Here is a 14,252-nt window from a genome sequence, read left to right on the forward strand (position 1 = left end):
AACTTCTTAGCACTGAAGGTAAAACTGAGTTTAAGGAAAGAAAATGTCAAAAAAACATGATAAACCTTGACTGGCAGCTGACATAAGAAAATCCAGCAAAGTAGAAATATATCACTTGCCATTTTTCAAGGAAGTGGATACACATTGCCAAAAGGGGAAAAAAACCTACATTCCCCACTGTATCCACATGAACATTCAGGGACATAACTGATGTATCTCTTCAATGAGTGCCTAACAAGTACCAAGGACCAGTCATAGTGAGGAACAAATCATCTGCTGAACAGCTCAAGCACAGGGTTTAGTGTGTTTTACAAGTAGAAATCCAGGTATGTATGGGCTGGATGAAAAACAGAACTTGGTGTAAAGAGCACATTACAGGTTGACTATGAGTCAAGCAGACATGAAAGTTCACTTGATTCCTATTTCCTTCTGTCACAAAGTATGATAATGCACCGTAACCACAAGTTTCACTGACTGCTAAACTTGCTGACCGGTCGCTGGCTACACTCGGGAACACACACCCGATGGCGGATCATCTTCGCACATGTCTCAGATAATCAAATCACTTTTTGGAGGGAAAAATCTAAACTAACCACAGCTGAAAAAACTTAGTGTTGACCTATATACACTAAAAAGAACTTGTACAAAATAAGTGCTTTTTCAAACTTGAACTAAATAAATAAATAAATGTAAAAAAAAAAAGTTAGGTGGAACTACTTTGGCCCAAGGGCCAAATCTAGAAGGAAAGATATAGTCAGACAATCCCATATTTGTTATGTGAGCATAAGTACGTACACACATATTTCTTTGCTTTGTCCACTAACAGGACAAAGAGACCAGTAGCAAATGACATCCCACCTAGTACTCAGATCTTGGTTTCTAAACCTACTCAACACTTGCCAGGCAGGGAAAGAGTCAGATGAACTTGGAGTACTATCTCATTGTGCCATAAACTAAAGAGGTGCTCAAAACTGATGAAGATACTGTCAGAAAGAGACAGGGGCCAGTATAAAGGGCGTGGAAAGGGTCTAACTACAAAGGTGCAAGGGCACCTTTTCAGGGGTGACAAAACTTGCTTTTTATTTTGATTGTGTTGGTAATGACATGACTGTATATAGACACTGAATTCAAAAGAATATACTGAAAATGTAAATTTTACTGTAAGATATCTCAGTTTAAAAAAAAAAGGATAGCAACAATTTATAACCCACAGAATGTAAGAATCCATGCTTATAAAGAAAAGTAAATAAATATGAATGAGTCAGGGAGGTTCAGAAGGTCAACTGATGGGAGGACAGAATTAGAAAATCACCATTTAACTACCACTATGATAATAACTGTTTTCAGCAAGAATCATCAACAGATTCTAAAACATTAGTGAGTAGAAGTTTGAGGGTAAACAAAATAGTTACACAGTATCTCCCCACAAGATACTTACTAATTATGAAGGGAAAAATTGGTAAGTTTTCCGCAGAGAAATCAGATAGTGCCTTAACCAAGTGATCAGAGTTAACACTGCAAGGCAGGACAAATAAATATGTGCGTCCTCATAAGATGTACAAAGGATGCCATATTACTTACACATCAACGTGGTGGGATTCTTGCCAAAAGCGAAATCCAATCATGAGAAAATGCGAAACTGAAGTTGAGGGCATTCTACAAAAAACTGACCTACTCTTCAAACATCAAGGTCATGAAAGATAAAGATTGAAAGACTACTCCACTGTAAAGGAAACTAAAGAGACGTAAAAAACCGAATGCAATTCATGAATCTGATTTGCATGCTGGACCAAAAAAAGTTTTTCTTTTTTTTTGCTACAGGGACATTAATGGTACTATTGGTGAAATTTTCCCAAGAATATAGGTTAGGGACATCCCTGGTGGTCTAATGGCTAAGATTCCATGCTCCCAATACAGGGGCTTGGGCGTGATCCCTGGTCAGGGAACTAGATCCTATATGCCACAACTAAGATCCTGAGTGCCTCAACTAAGACCATGTGTGTTAGTTGCTCAGTCACGTCCTATTCTGTGTGATTCCATGGACTGTAGCCCCCCAGGATCCTCTGTCCATGGAATTCTACTGGCAAGAATACTGGAGTGGGTTGCCATTTCCTTCTCCAAAGACCATGTACAGCCAAATAAAGAAAAAAAAAATTTTTTTTAAAGAATACAGGTTAGATAATAAGACTTAAACAATGTTAACTTATTGTTTCTGTAACTGTAGTGTGTTATTTAGATGTAAAGGATCTGGGGCTTTCTAGGTGGCGCTAGTGGTAAAGAACTCACCTGCCAATGTAGGAGACTAAGAACTAGGGTTCAATCCCTGGATCAGGAAGATGTCCTGGAGGGCATGGCAAGCCACTCCAGTATCCTTGCCTGGAGAATCCGGTGGACAGAGGAGCCTACTGGGCTACAGTCCACAGTGTTGCAAAGAGTTGGACATGACTGAAGCAACTTAGCATGCTCACAAAGGGATCTACCTTCAAAATGGGTCAGAAAACTTTTGCAACTTTTTGTAAATCTAAGATTATTTCAAGGTTAAAAGTTAAAAAGTCAGTCCCCATATGTGATAAGCACTACAATTCAGCTTTCAATTCAGTGTCTGAGTGTTTATGAAAATAGAGAAAAGGGAAAAAATAACTCACTACTGGGCATGCTGAGGACTGCTTTAAAGAGGCAATGGAATTTGAACTACTTTGAATTATTACTATTTGTTCCTTGACACAGAAACAGGCAAAAGACACTCTTAAGAGAGAAAGCCTGAGAAAAAGCACAGGAAGCATGTAGATGATATGATTAAAAACCTCTGGGTAGTTTACAGAGTGTTAGGCTGGAGTACAGGACTCTTTTTTTAAGTTATGTGGGGAAGGAAAGGGTGGCAATATGGCTGGAGTTGGGACTAGAGATGTGGGTTAGGTCAGATTGTAGGGTTTGGCGAGTCAGACAAAGAACATCCAGACAGTTACTATGAGAAGAAAGGGAAGCAGTAAAGGTTTTTAAGTTGCAGAGTGATGTAGTTGGAATCATGCTTTTATTAAAATAACTTGCAGTGGCTGTGCTGAAAACCTGTCCCGTTTACCTAAGTCGAGGTGATGGAGTCAAGAATTACTGAACTGACAGAACTTGCTGATCATCTGAAGTATGTCTAAGGGCAGGGAGAAACAAAGAATATCTACAGAATGATGTCCAGAAATTTTTTGGAAATCTGGGAGATTTTTCCAATAAAACTGTATATATGGAAGAAAAAAAATCAGCAACCACAAAACTCATTATCTTATTTTCATTATCATCTGAACTTCAGGTATGCCAAATATTTCTCTTTACCTGACTTTTTCAATTTATTAAGCAGAAATATGTCTTTACCCCAAGTTAAGTATGAGTTTTATAAATATGAATGTGCTCATAAAAAGTAACTGGGGATTCTGTTTTTCACACTGTATAAATCACCTACCTGAGTTAATCTGGGTGTATAAGCTTCCATTTCTTGTCTAATACTTTGAAAAGAATTAATAATGTCCTGACTTGTTGCATACTGCAGCGACTGGATTGGAGTTGGACCATGATAATACCTGAAGATTAGCCAAGAAATTACTAATCACACAGAATAAGGGTGCTCAATATTTGTCTGTCAAATATTTTAGCAGTCTCCATACAACATTCCCCCCAAGTAAAGAGTTAAAGATATTTCAATTAAATAACTTAATTCCAATAAGGGTATTAGGAAGAGAACAGCATAGATAGCTAAAAGTTATTTTCTTCGCTTCAATCATTTAGGATCCTTTCCTGAGATGTACAAAGTAACTTTTTAAGGAAATACAATACTATATTTTATGGCAACAAACTGATAAAAACTTGAATACTATACTTGCAGAATAAATTCTGTACCAACTTGTGATATAAAACTATTTTGCTTCAAATTAATTTAATAGTCACCAAACTTACCTATCTGACTTCTTGAGGTTTAGTGCAATTGTTTTTATGGAATTATTTTTTCCCAAGTCTTCATATTCAATGGATTCTTGTAACTTCGCCTATAATTATCAACACAACACTTTTTATTGCTGCACTTCCTACATGTGTTCCCTCTATACACAGCTACCACTTAACAGAGTAACTGTTTTCCTATACTCTGACCATACCACTTAACAGAGTAACTGTTTTCCTATACTCTGACCATACTGTGCATCATTAAACCTTTAATATTTGAAAATCTGATAGATGAAAATGTGGATTTTACTCAAAATAAATTAAAAAAATTAATTTTATTACCTGTGTTGCAAATACTTTTTGCCCCCACTTTGGTGTTTTTCAGTTTTAATTCTTCCCTTTATACTTATTCTTCTGTGGATTTTTTTTTTTTTTTTTGCTTAAGCTTTGATCCAACAGAATTTATTATGGAATAAGGTAGGGAATCAGTTTTAAAAAAAATATTATTAATCAGTCCCCCAACAACATTTGTAGAATAACATCTTTCCCCACTGATTCTGAAATGCCATGTTTATCACGTGTGTATTTAATCCCTTCATGTATTTGGGTTTATGTCTGCATTCTTTATTTTGGTTTTACTAATGTGCTTTCTCCTGGACTGTATAGGAACAAATCTGACTTTAGCATGCTACTCAGAGTAATGTATCAATCAGTCCCACCTCATCTAGACTTGGCGTGTTTTTACTACTTTTTCATCTCTATACCCTTGAGTCAACTTCAAGGCATACTGATGTCTTTCACTACCGTTCCCATATGTCAAGCTCATTTTTACCCCTGCTGCTGCCTGATTTAAGTCATGTCCTGACCCAACCTCTTATATAAATCCAAATCCTAAGTCTCTGCCAAGGCCTGGTCATCCACCTAACTTTCACACTTAACTGAAAGCTCCAAGAATATGAGGACTCTATTATTATTCCAGGATCTCTTATTCTATAAATCCCTTGTAGAACACACAGCAGACAACTACTGATGTGGAAGAACATCTTGAGTCAGTTTATCATTGAATATTGTGAAAATTCACACAGTGATTTTTGACAATTTCATCACTACCAAGAATCAAGGGTACTCAGTGCAATATTGCAAAGCAAAAAATCACTCCCTAGACTTCTTTTTGGCATCTCTAACTTATATTTTAGCTTCACTTTGCTTATTTCAGAAAAGAAATACCTTACTTTGGTAATTTTAAAGATGTATATCCTGTAGAAACATATTAGGTGACTGAAATACATAAAGGACCCATAATCTCTTAAAGTTCATAAACTTAATTGTGTATCAGTTTGTTCTACAAACTTTATCTACTTACTCTCTGGTTCCTACTGTAAATAATTACTATACTTTAAATTCTGTTTTACAATTATTCATTTTGTCTTACCTATAGACACTAAATTCTTTGAGGACAAAAACCCAGTCTTAATCATTTTTGTTTCTTGCCACCTAATATGGCATGTAAGGCAACTAAAAAATGGTTTCTTTTAATTGTAATGAAGTGAACTATTGTCACGGTATATGTGAAGTCACTTTAATTCAATGTATCATTAATCCTTTAAAGTAGTCATTATTTGCTGCATGCATCAATCTCCACTGTAGGGATCTATCACGAGTATCATGATGTTTGCTATTTTCTCAATTATAATACTGTCAGTGTATTTGTATCTAAATCTTTGCATATATCTTAAAGAAAGAAAAAAAAAAAGTTCCAAGTGGAATACTGTTCAGAAGTGAAATTAAGGGTTAAACCTTTAAAAATTTAATACACTATATTGCCTGATCGCCCTCTAAGAAAGCCTTATCATGATTTTTAAAACAAGGGAGGAACTTAAAATTGAGGGATATAGAAGCCTGGCAAAGTTGCAGAGAGAAAATAAATATTTAAGTAGGTAACTGTTCATATGCCCTCACAATCCATCTTCACTATTTAATGAAAGACATTTCCAGGTCTAAAATGCTAGGTTTTACATGAGGGCCAAATCTTATCTTTTAAAATCAAATACACAAACCTTTAGTTTTTTCTTTCTGTCATATTGCCTTTGTTGGGTACTCTTTTCCAGAAAATAAAATTATGAGTTAACATTTATGTGTGTTTATAGGTGAAGGGGAAAAATAAAATAATAAAACCAGTTAACAGACAAGTCTATGGAAAGTAGGCAGGCAAGCCAAAACTGAGGAAGTATTCTTTAAGCCAAATACTTAACGGCTTGGTCAGAAGAATTAAAGCCATCTGAACTTATCAAGGGTCAACATAAGGTACTGGCAGTTACATAACATATATGTGGAGAAATCTGAGCCATAAACATTCCAGACTTTTTACTCATACCCTTTTAATTGCTGGCTGAAAGCAATCTGGATCTCCGGAATTGCCATCAACGCTGCTGGGCTCGCCATTTTGTTCCTTTTGTGCTTCTCTGAAAACAAAGGGAAAAAAATTAATGTTAAGTACCACAGGAAGAACAACAACAAAACTCTATCTGGCTATCATGGAAAACCCAGTTAGTGCCCCTTTGCATGTGTACTTAACTGTTTCCTGAGACCTGCTGCCAGGACCATGGCACTGTGATGGTTAAATCTCTTGATGATGGCAGCGTTGCTATTCTCTCTGATGGATTTAGAATTAGAAGTAGATGGCACGGAGGAAATGCCATAGCCCTGCAAGGAACAATTTAGTAGAGAGATGTTGAGTTGAAAAAATTTTCTGGATATAGGACTTAAAAAATATTTACAGGTAAAAATTTAAAAATAACATACACACACACAAAAATGAAAAAATGCTACTAACTGCTTTTAGTATCACAAAAATATCTTAACTGCTAAGTGCTGCATTTTTTCCCTAAGGAGCAATTTTGGACTAGTTAGCGAAACATTAAAATATTGGTTAGTGGGATGCTGGGCTGTAAGCCATTACACTTAAGTTAAAACTTACAGGTGCTACGAAAGAAGTGGTCAATCCCATTAGAGGTGGGGGGCGGGGAGGGTAGGTTCAAAAGAGCTTCATGGAGCACCGTAAGATGAATAGGTAGGTGCTTGCAAGGCAAACACTGAGACAACATTTCAGGAAGAAGAAACTGCTTAAACAAAAGGTATAGGAGTAATGTAAAACATACTGTGTCATGGGTTTGTATGCAGTTCAGTATACCTCAAATGAAGGGTGGGCCAGGAAACAGCCCCAACTGAGTACGCAGAGGCCAAATTAATTAGAGCCTGGTAGTAGTTCCGACTTTATTGTAAGTTCAGTGAGAAACCCCTGAAAACGTTTTTACATAGGGGAACATTATGATCTGATTTATAACTCTTACTGCTAGGAAAGAATAAACTGTAGGGAACAAAAAGAAACAAGAAGATCAATTAGGAGGCTAATGTGTCTGTGCAGATAGTTTTGAGATGTAGCGCACTTGCCGAGCAACTGAATGTTGGAGGCCTACAAAGGGGCGGGACCAAGGAGACCACTAGGTTTTGGCTTGAACAAACGGGTCCATAGTAATGTTTTTTTTTTTTTAAACTGACATAGGGAAGGGCCAGGACGAAATAGGTTTTTGAGGATGGGAATCAAAGACTCCATTTTGGACATGTTATACTGAGGGGTGTGGAAACAACCTAAATGAAGATGCCAAGTAGGAAGTTGGACATATGATTCTGGACTTCTTGGGTTAGCCAGACCAGGACTAATTGGGAGTTATCATCACACAATTAGTATTTATATTTTTAGCAATGGAATGGAAAGAATGTAATTACAAGGAGCCCCAAGCCCATATCCTGGGACAGAATTACTAGAGGATGATAGGGAAAGAGGGAAAAATTGAATCAACCAACACTTTTATTAAAAGGCTTGGTTTTATAAATTTTTATATATCCATGCAAGGGAATACAACATGGATAGTTCTAAAAATGTAAATAATAATAATAATTATAAGTAACAGATCATTGTGTAAGTTTAAGGTTTACAATGTGTTGATTTCAGATTGCAAAATGATCACCAGTGTAGCTAATACCCCATCATGTCACATAATTATCGTTTCTCTTGTTGAGAACTAAGACCCAGTTTCTGAGCAACCTGAGGTTTCTACTGTCAGCCATGCTGTGCATTAGGTCTACAAAAATGATCTACTAGCTTTAAGTTTGTATCCTTAAACAACACCTCTCCAAATTTCCTACCCCTCAAGGTCAGAACTATTAACCTCATTCTACAAGAAAACTGATATTAGAAACATTAAAAAAACTACAGTTTAAAACCAAGTAGTGTGGTTTTAAAGTCAATGTACTTAACAGCTGTGTGGTTTATTTAGCTTCATTTTCTCAGGGTGATTAAAGAGGTCACGTTTATAATGTGTTGAGATTTACCAAGGAAGTGACTTGAGTGCTGAGAATTTTCAAGAAAACAACTGAATTTCATTAGGCAAACAACTCAATGGGGCACCAAGGATTATTTTCTGTTAATTTAATAATTTAGACTATAGATGAAATTTTAACATTGGTTTTCTCACCTGGAGCATGCATACACTAAGAGAAAAAAGACAAGAGCACATGTCAATAGAAAAGGAGCCAAAGGAAAGCAAGAAAATTAACAATTAAATGAAAGGAAGGGCACTAAAAGGTAACAGTGTCTAGAGAGTAACTGAGGAAGGCAAGTTCCTTTCTAGACTAGAAAGATAGAGGCAGGGACACAATTAGCCTTGATCAGAATGGCATCAACTATTTCTCTAGCCTTGGATGAATTTCTAAGTCTGGAGTCATGACGCTGAGGTAGGTAGCTCATACTCAATGGTCCAGCTATTGAAACATAACGGGGCTAAGGTGGAGTAAGGGTCATGCCTGTGCTCAACATTTGGTAAATAGTGGGCAACCAACGATGCTTACCATCTTTTCCCTATCTACGAATATTTTTTCACACTTAATGTTGCTGCTACTGCTGCTAAGTCACTTCAGTCATGTCCGACTGTGTGTGACCCCATAAACGGCAGCCCACCAGGCTCCCCCGTCCCTGGGATTCTCCAGGCAAGAACACTGGAGTGGGTTGCCATTTCCTTCTCCAATGCACGAAAGTGAAAAGTCAAAGTGAAGTTGCTCAGTCGTGTCCGACTCTTAGCGACCCCATGGGACTGCAGCCTACCAGGCTCCTCCATCCATGGGATTTTCCAGGCAAGAGTACTGGAGTGGGGTGCCATTGCCTTCTCTGTTACTTAATGTTAGATATAGCATAAAACATTTGTTAAACCTTTATTAATACCTAGACAACTGTTGATAAGGGAGTTAAAAAATTCTTGTAAAAAATGTTCTACCAACTCACAGGGGAATTTCAGTTCTCCCATGCAACCTTAATAATGAACAGTGCTATCAAAAAAGCACTTTTGATAAACCACTCCAAATAACATTATTCTGTTTTACCTTCTCACAAGTAGAACATTTATACTTCAGGCAATTTTAAAATACAAATGCTGAAGACTAAGAAAAGACTGTTTTCTCTTGTAAATCCTTTTACTGCTACTTACCTCATCTAATGGTTTATCTTCCAAAGCTGTTAAGTCAAGCAGCGGGTTTTTCACTCCTAATGAAACCATTGTTTTTAACCCTAGAGGATCAATGAAATAAAAAGTTGATTCAGTTTTACCTTTCCCAGAAAGCAAAAAAATCACTAATGGCACTGATGACTAGAGAGCAGCAGATTAAATGCTAGAGTGTCAGGGATAAGCAATTACCTTTTTCATCTATTTTGGCACATTCTGCAAAGAGGTCCTTTGACCCTGTATTCAGCCGGTCCCTGTGAAAATAATGGGACTGAAAGAAACGTGTCCAGAATTCCTTTTCTGTCATGTTGTGGGGAACATTTTCTGCATATTTCATTTTTACTGTGAATAAAAACCACAATAGTTATATACTGAATTTCCAATTCTTAAAACCTTTCAAATTAGTTTAAAAGTAGTTCAAGAGCAAAACCAAATTATAAAAGTATTCAACTTTACAAACAATATATAATAATTTAACTATAAGTATCACTTGAGAGATTATGTTAGACATTACCTTTATGTATCTTAAATTACAAACAAAACCTTATTTTGCTCCAAGAAAATTATTAAGCTTCAAGTTTCAAAGTTTTACTGGGAACAATAAGAGGAAGACCTGAGTTTGCCTGTTTGATCATTTATATATGGATACTTTTAGTCCAAGGCACCATTATTGGGTACTGGGGAAATAAACAAAGATCTCCTTAACCCACTGGACTATCAGTTCAGAACTCCAGAAGCCTGTGTTGTCTAATAAGCAAAGAGATTAAGTTAAGAGATTAAGGTCTCTTAAGCTGGAAAGCCTGAGTTTAAAATTCTAGGTCTACCACTTATTATCCAATGCGATGCTGGACAAATTACTTAATCTTTATCTTGGTTTCCTCATCTGTAACATGGGGTAAAAATAACCTAATTCATAGGTACTATTTGTGACAATGTTAACACACACAAAGGCCTCAGAATGGTGTCTGACAAAGAGTAAACACTACATATTATCAAAAAGATAGAAAACTACATTATAATGTGGTAAGACACCCAGCGCTGCAGATGGAATGGGGAAGGGGATTACATCTGCCTAAGGAAGTCAGATTTTAGAAGTGGCAATGAAGTGATGCTTGAGGTGAATCCTGCAGGAGACTGTCTCCTAAGGAGTAAAGGGGCAGAAGCTGAGGAAGCAGGGAGAGAGAACAAAATGGCCTGAGAGCTTTATGTGGTTAGAACAATGACTGAAGTAACTGCTCTCAACGTTGGCTGTACATCAACATCACTAGGGCTAGGATCAAACAATTTATACTTTAGGTGATTTCTCCAAGGGAAATGATTTGTGGGTTAGAAAAGTCATTCTGCAGGCAGCATGAAGGATGATCTGTGTTAGTGCTGTAGACACTCATTTACTGATGCCTCTGGAGTATGTCATCCTACTCAGGTCATGTTAAAGGGTAAATAAAGTTTAAGAACCACCAGTGGAAAGAATGAGAAAGTCATCATACCCATGGATCGATGTCAGTACATTACACACTAAGCTCTTAATATCTACCACGTCAGGCACTGGATAAAGTACTTTACATATTTTATTGTACTTCATCAGGAATAAAGGTAAGCTTTTTGTTTTTCAGATATTTCACTGAATTCATTCAAACAAATATTTTAACTATCTGAAAGAAATGATTCTTCTTACCTGCTGGATAGGTCCTAAAAATGGACTCAATGATATCAGATGTTAAATTGTATCTCAAACCATTACATCCATCTGTCTGGGGTCGGACATCAGCCTAAAATAAAGACATTTGTTAAGAGTATTGGGCCAAGATGTCTAAGAACCCAATGGACACTGGAGAAAGGAGGAAAAACAGAGTCTCTGAATGAAATACAGAGACAGACAAATCCTTTGCCTTTTCTTTTGGCATAGAGATGGGTCAAATAAATCTGACCTGCTTCACATAACTTTAGTGACCAGTAAAATCTATGTTTCTGAAAATACAACATGGTCAAACAGACACATTTAAATGTGGCCAAAGGCAGATACCTAGTGGAAATTTAACATAAAGCTTACAGTTACGAAATATTTAACTATTTGGTTACAACATATTATCTGATTGTTTTAAGAAAGGCCTTATTAATTCAATTCACTGCTAAGCACCCAGCAAGATGCCAAACATGTAACTGGTACTGAGATTTTTGTTAAGTGTATAAATAATGCTTTGGTTTTACCAGAGTATAGACTGAAACTCACCTTCTAATTCCACACATACGTTATTCTCAACTTTCTTTTCAAGATACATTTTACAAATCTTTATTTAAAAAAAATTTTTTTTAAAACTTTTTGATCACCTCACATCATGTGACATGGCATGTGAGGTCTTACCTCCCTGACCAGGAACTGAACCAGTGCCCCCTGCATTTTAAGTGCAGAGTTTTAAACCACTGGGCTGCCAGAGAAGTTCCCAAATTTTACTTTTTTAATAACATGATGGTCATTTTACATTTAAACTTGCATTATAAGTAAAATATTGAAATCATTAAAAAAGGAAAAAAAGATATCTGAAAGCCCTTACTTTAAAAGTATTAGGGGAAATAAGCATTAATCCAATTGCTAAAAGATTCATTTTCAAAAGTCCATTTTAGAAGAGTATCATGGCTACTGAAGTATCTGTTAATTTAAGGAAATACTAAATTTTACAGAAAATGGCATCATTAGCACATATACCAGTTTTTTTCCTCCTTAGAAATGTAGAAGGGTCACATACCAGAAATGCTGCAGAAATGCCAACATCCTGTTTATGATTAGACGTGGAAGAACTCTCTGCTGCGTTCACATTTAAACGATTGGCCCAGAATTCCTCAGCACTGATGACCTGACTCACAACAAGATCTTTATAAAGCTGAAACAAAACAGGATCTTCTTGCAGCATTCTGGTGATAGAATATATCAACATATTGAACTTTTAGAATAAAACACCATTTAGGTAGCATTCTAAAAAGACCTTAGCTACACAAAACACCCAATTTTCATTTCGTGATGATTGAACGGCAAAGGTCCTTTACTTCGTTAGTAATTAAAAGCAAAAAAACATTTTTGGAGGAAGAAATCCAGTGCAGATAACTGGAAGGCAGTTGAAGCAGCAAAGGCTCAAGTCTTTGAGGGCCTGGATTTGGTCCTATTCATCCCTATGTTCCAGGGACACAAAGGCTGCATTTGTACTGTACTGTGCTTTCTTTCACGAAAAGCTGAATGGGAAGAGGGATTTTCTATCAACTACGCTTTTCATGGTGATAAACACTCGGAGCTATAAGTACAGAAAGATAATTCATCTTGTCAGAAATTCTCAGTATTTTAAATTTATTTATTTATTTGACCATATCACGCTGCATGTAGGGTCTTAGTTCCTGAGCAGGTATTGCATCTATGCCCCAGCAATGGAAGCGTCGATTCTTAACACTGGACTGCCAGGAAGGCCCAGAAATTCCTGTTATTTTAGATGTTTTCTAAACTGTTACACAGTATGACTTTTTTCAGGTTTCTCAATCACAAACACACTTCTTAGAATCTTCTCTGTGACAGAGAATTAAGGGACCTTGGCATCTCTGAATTACAGTTTTGCTCCTAATCTGATATTAGGCTCGAGGCAGTAGTTTAACTCCTAATTCATCACATTTGCTGAAAGCCAAAGTTAGTTAAGATGCTGAAGTTAAGAGCCAAACATACTGAGCACCAAATTGAGCTCCTATGTCATTCAGCTGCTTCCCACTAGCTATTTACACAAGATGCTGTACGTATGTTGACGCTACTTTCTCCACTCGTCCTACTCTCTCCTTCCCCAACTGTGTCCACAAGTTCATTCTCTACATCTGCATCTCCATTCCTTCCCTGTAGATGGGTTTAACAGGGAGGGGATACATGTATAATTATGGCTGATTTGCATTGTTGTACAGCAAAAAGCAACACAACATTGTAAAGCAATTTTCCTCCAATTAAAACAAAAACAAACCAAACACAGAGGTAAAGATAACAAAGCCTATACTTTCCTAGACTACACTGTCAAAGCACAAAGGGTGAGAATAACAAACTGCTACTTGACTGGTAAGAACCTAGTGTCTCTTTAAAAGGTTGTTCTTTTCCTCCTTCACCTGTTCTTCTCTTCCAGTTCCTTATTTGCTTTCCTCTTGAATTTGGGGAGCAGTTGCTGAAGAAGGTCTTTCACTGCATCTCGCTCTTTCACTGCTGTGCTTTCATTGGAAAAATGGAAGTTAGTTGTGTCCCCTGCATGCAGGACCAGTTGAAGCTGAATTTTCGCTTTTCCTTCTGGACTGATTTTCTGGCCTAAAGAGAAGCATGAGGCTAGTTAGATGAGGACACTCGCACTGTGCCAACAGTCACACAATAAGTTACTTCTCATCCCAAGAAGACTCGGGATTTCTTTGGGTTTTAGTTGCCCTATTCCAATCTTGATGCTTGAGAAGAAATCCACTCTTTTCAAATAATTGCATATCACCAGAGCACGGTTCAACAAATTCACTGGTAACACTCAGGTTCCTTCTATAGTACTGTTTTTGTGTGGCATGTCTTACCCACTATTCCACCTCTGGATGCTAAAGGGCTTTTGTTTCCACTCAACTGAGCAGATTTCTTTAACGCTTTCTGAACAGCCAACTCAGGAGTCCTGAATCCACCAACAGCTGCTTCCACCTGACATTATCATTAATAAAAATGATTTGTCACAATTAAACTCCAAAATATAGTTCATGGCTTATTTACTAACTGCAAAGGGAAAT

General features: G+C 36.9%; 1 protein-coding gene across 1 annotated transcript in view; it reads right to left on the bottom strand.

Annotated features, from left to right (window-relative positions):
• The window catches only part of GTF2H1 (general transcription factor IIH subunit 1), a 29,499-nt gene that overhangs the window by 5,298 nt on the left and 9,949 nt on the right, over nt 1-14,252 (bottom strand). Inside the window, 9 exon segments of the mRNA NM_001046150.1 lie at nt 3,452-3,569; nt 3,943-4,031; nt 6,302-6,389; nt 6,503-6,630; nt 9,468-9,547; nt 9,675-9,824; nt 11,158-11,251; nt 12,227-12,392; nt 13,608-13,800. Coding sequence (NP_001039615.1) covers nt 3,452-3,569; nt 3,943-4,031; nt 6,302-6,389; nt 6,503-6,630; nt 9,468-9,547; nt 9,675-9,824; nt 11,158-11,251; nt 12,227-12,392; nt 13,608-13,800 — 1,106 coding nt within the window.

Source organism: Bos taurus, chromosome 29 (genome assembly GCF_002263795.3).
Source record: "Bos taurus isolate L1 Dominette 01449 registration number 42190680 breed Hereford chromosome 29, ARS-UCD2.0, whole genome shotgun sequence".
In the NCBI taxonomy this organism is placed as follows: domain Eukaryota; kingdom Metazoa; phylum Chordata; class Mammalia; order Artiodactyla; family Bovidae; genus Bos; species Bos taurus.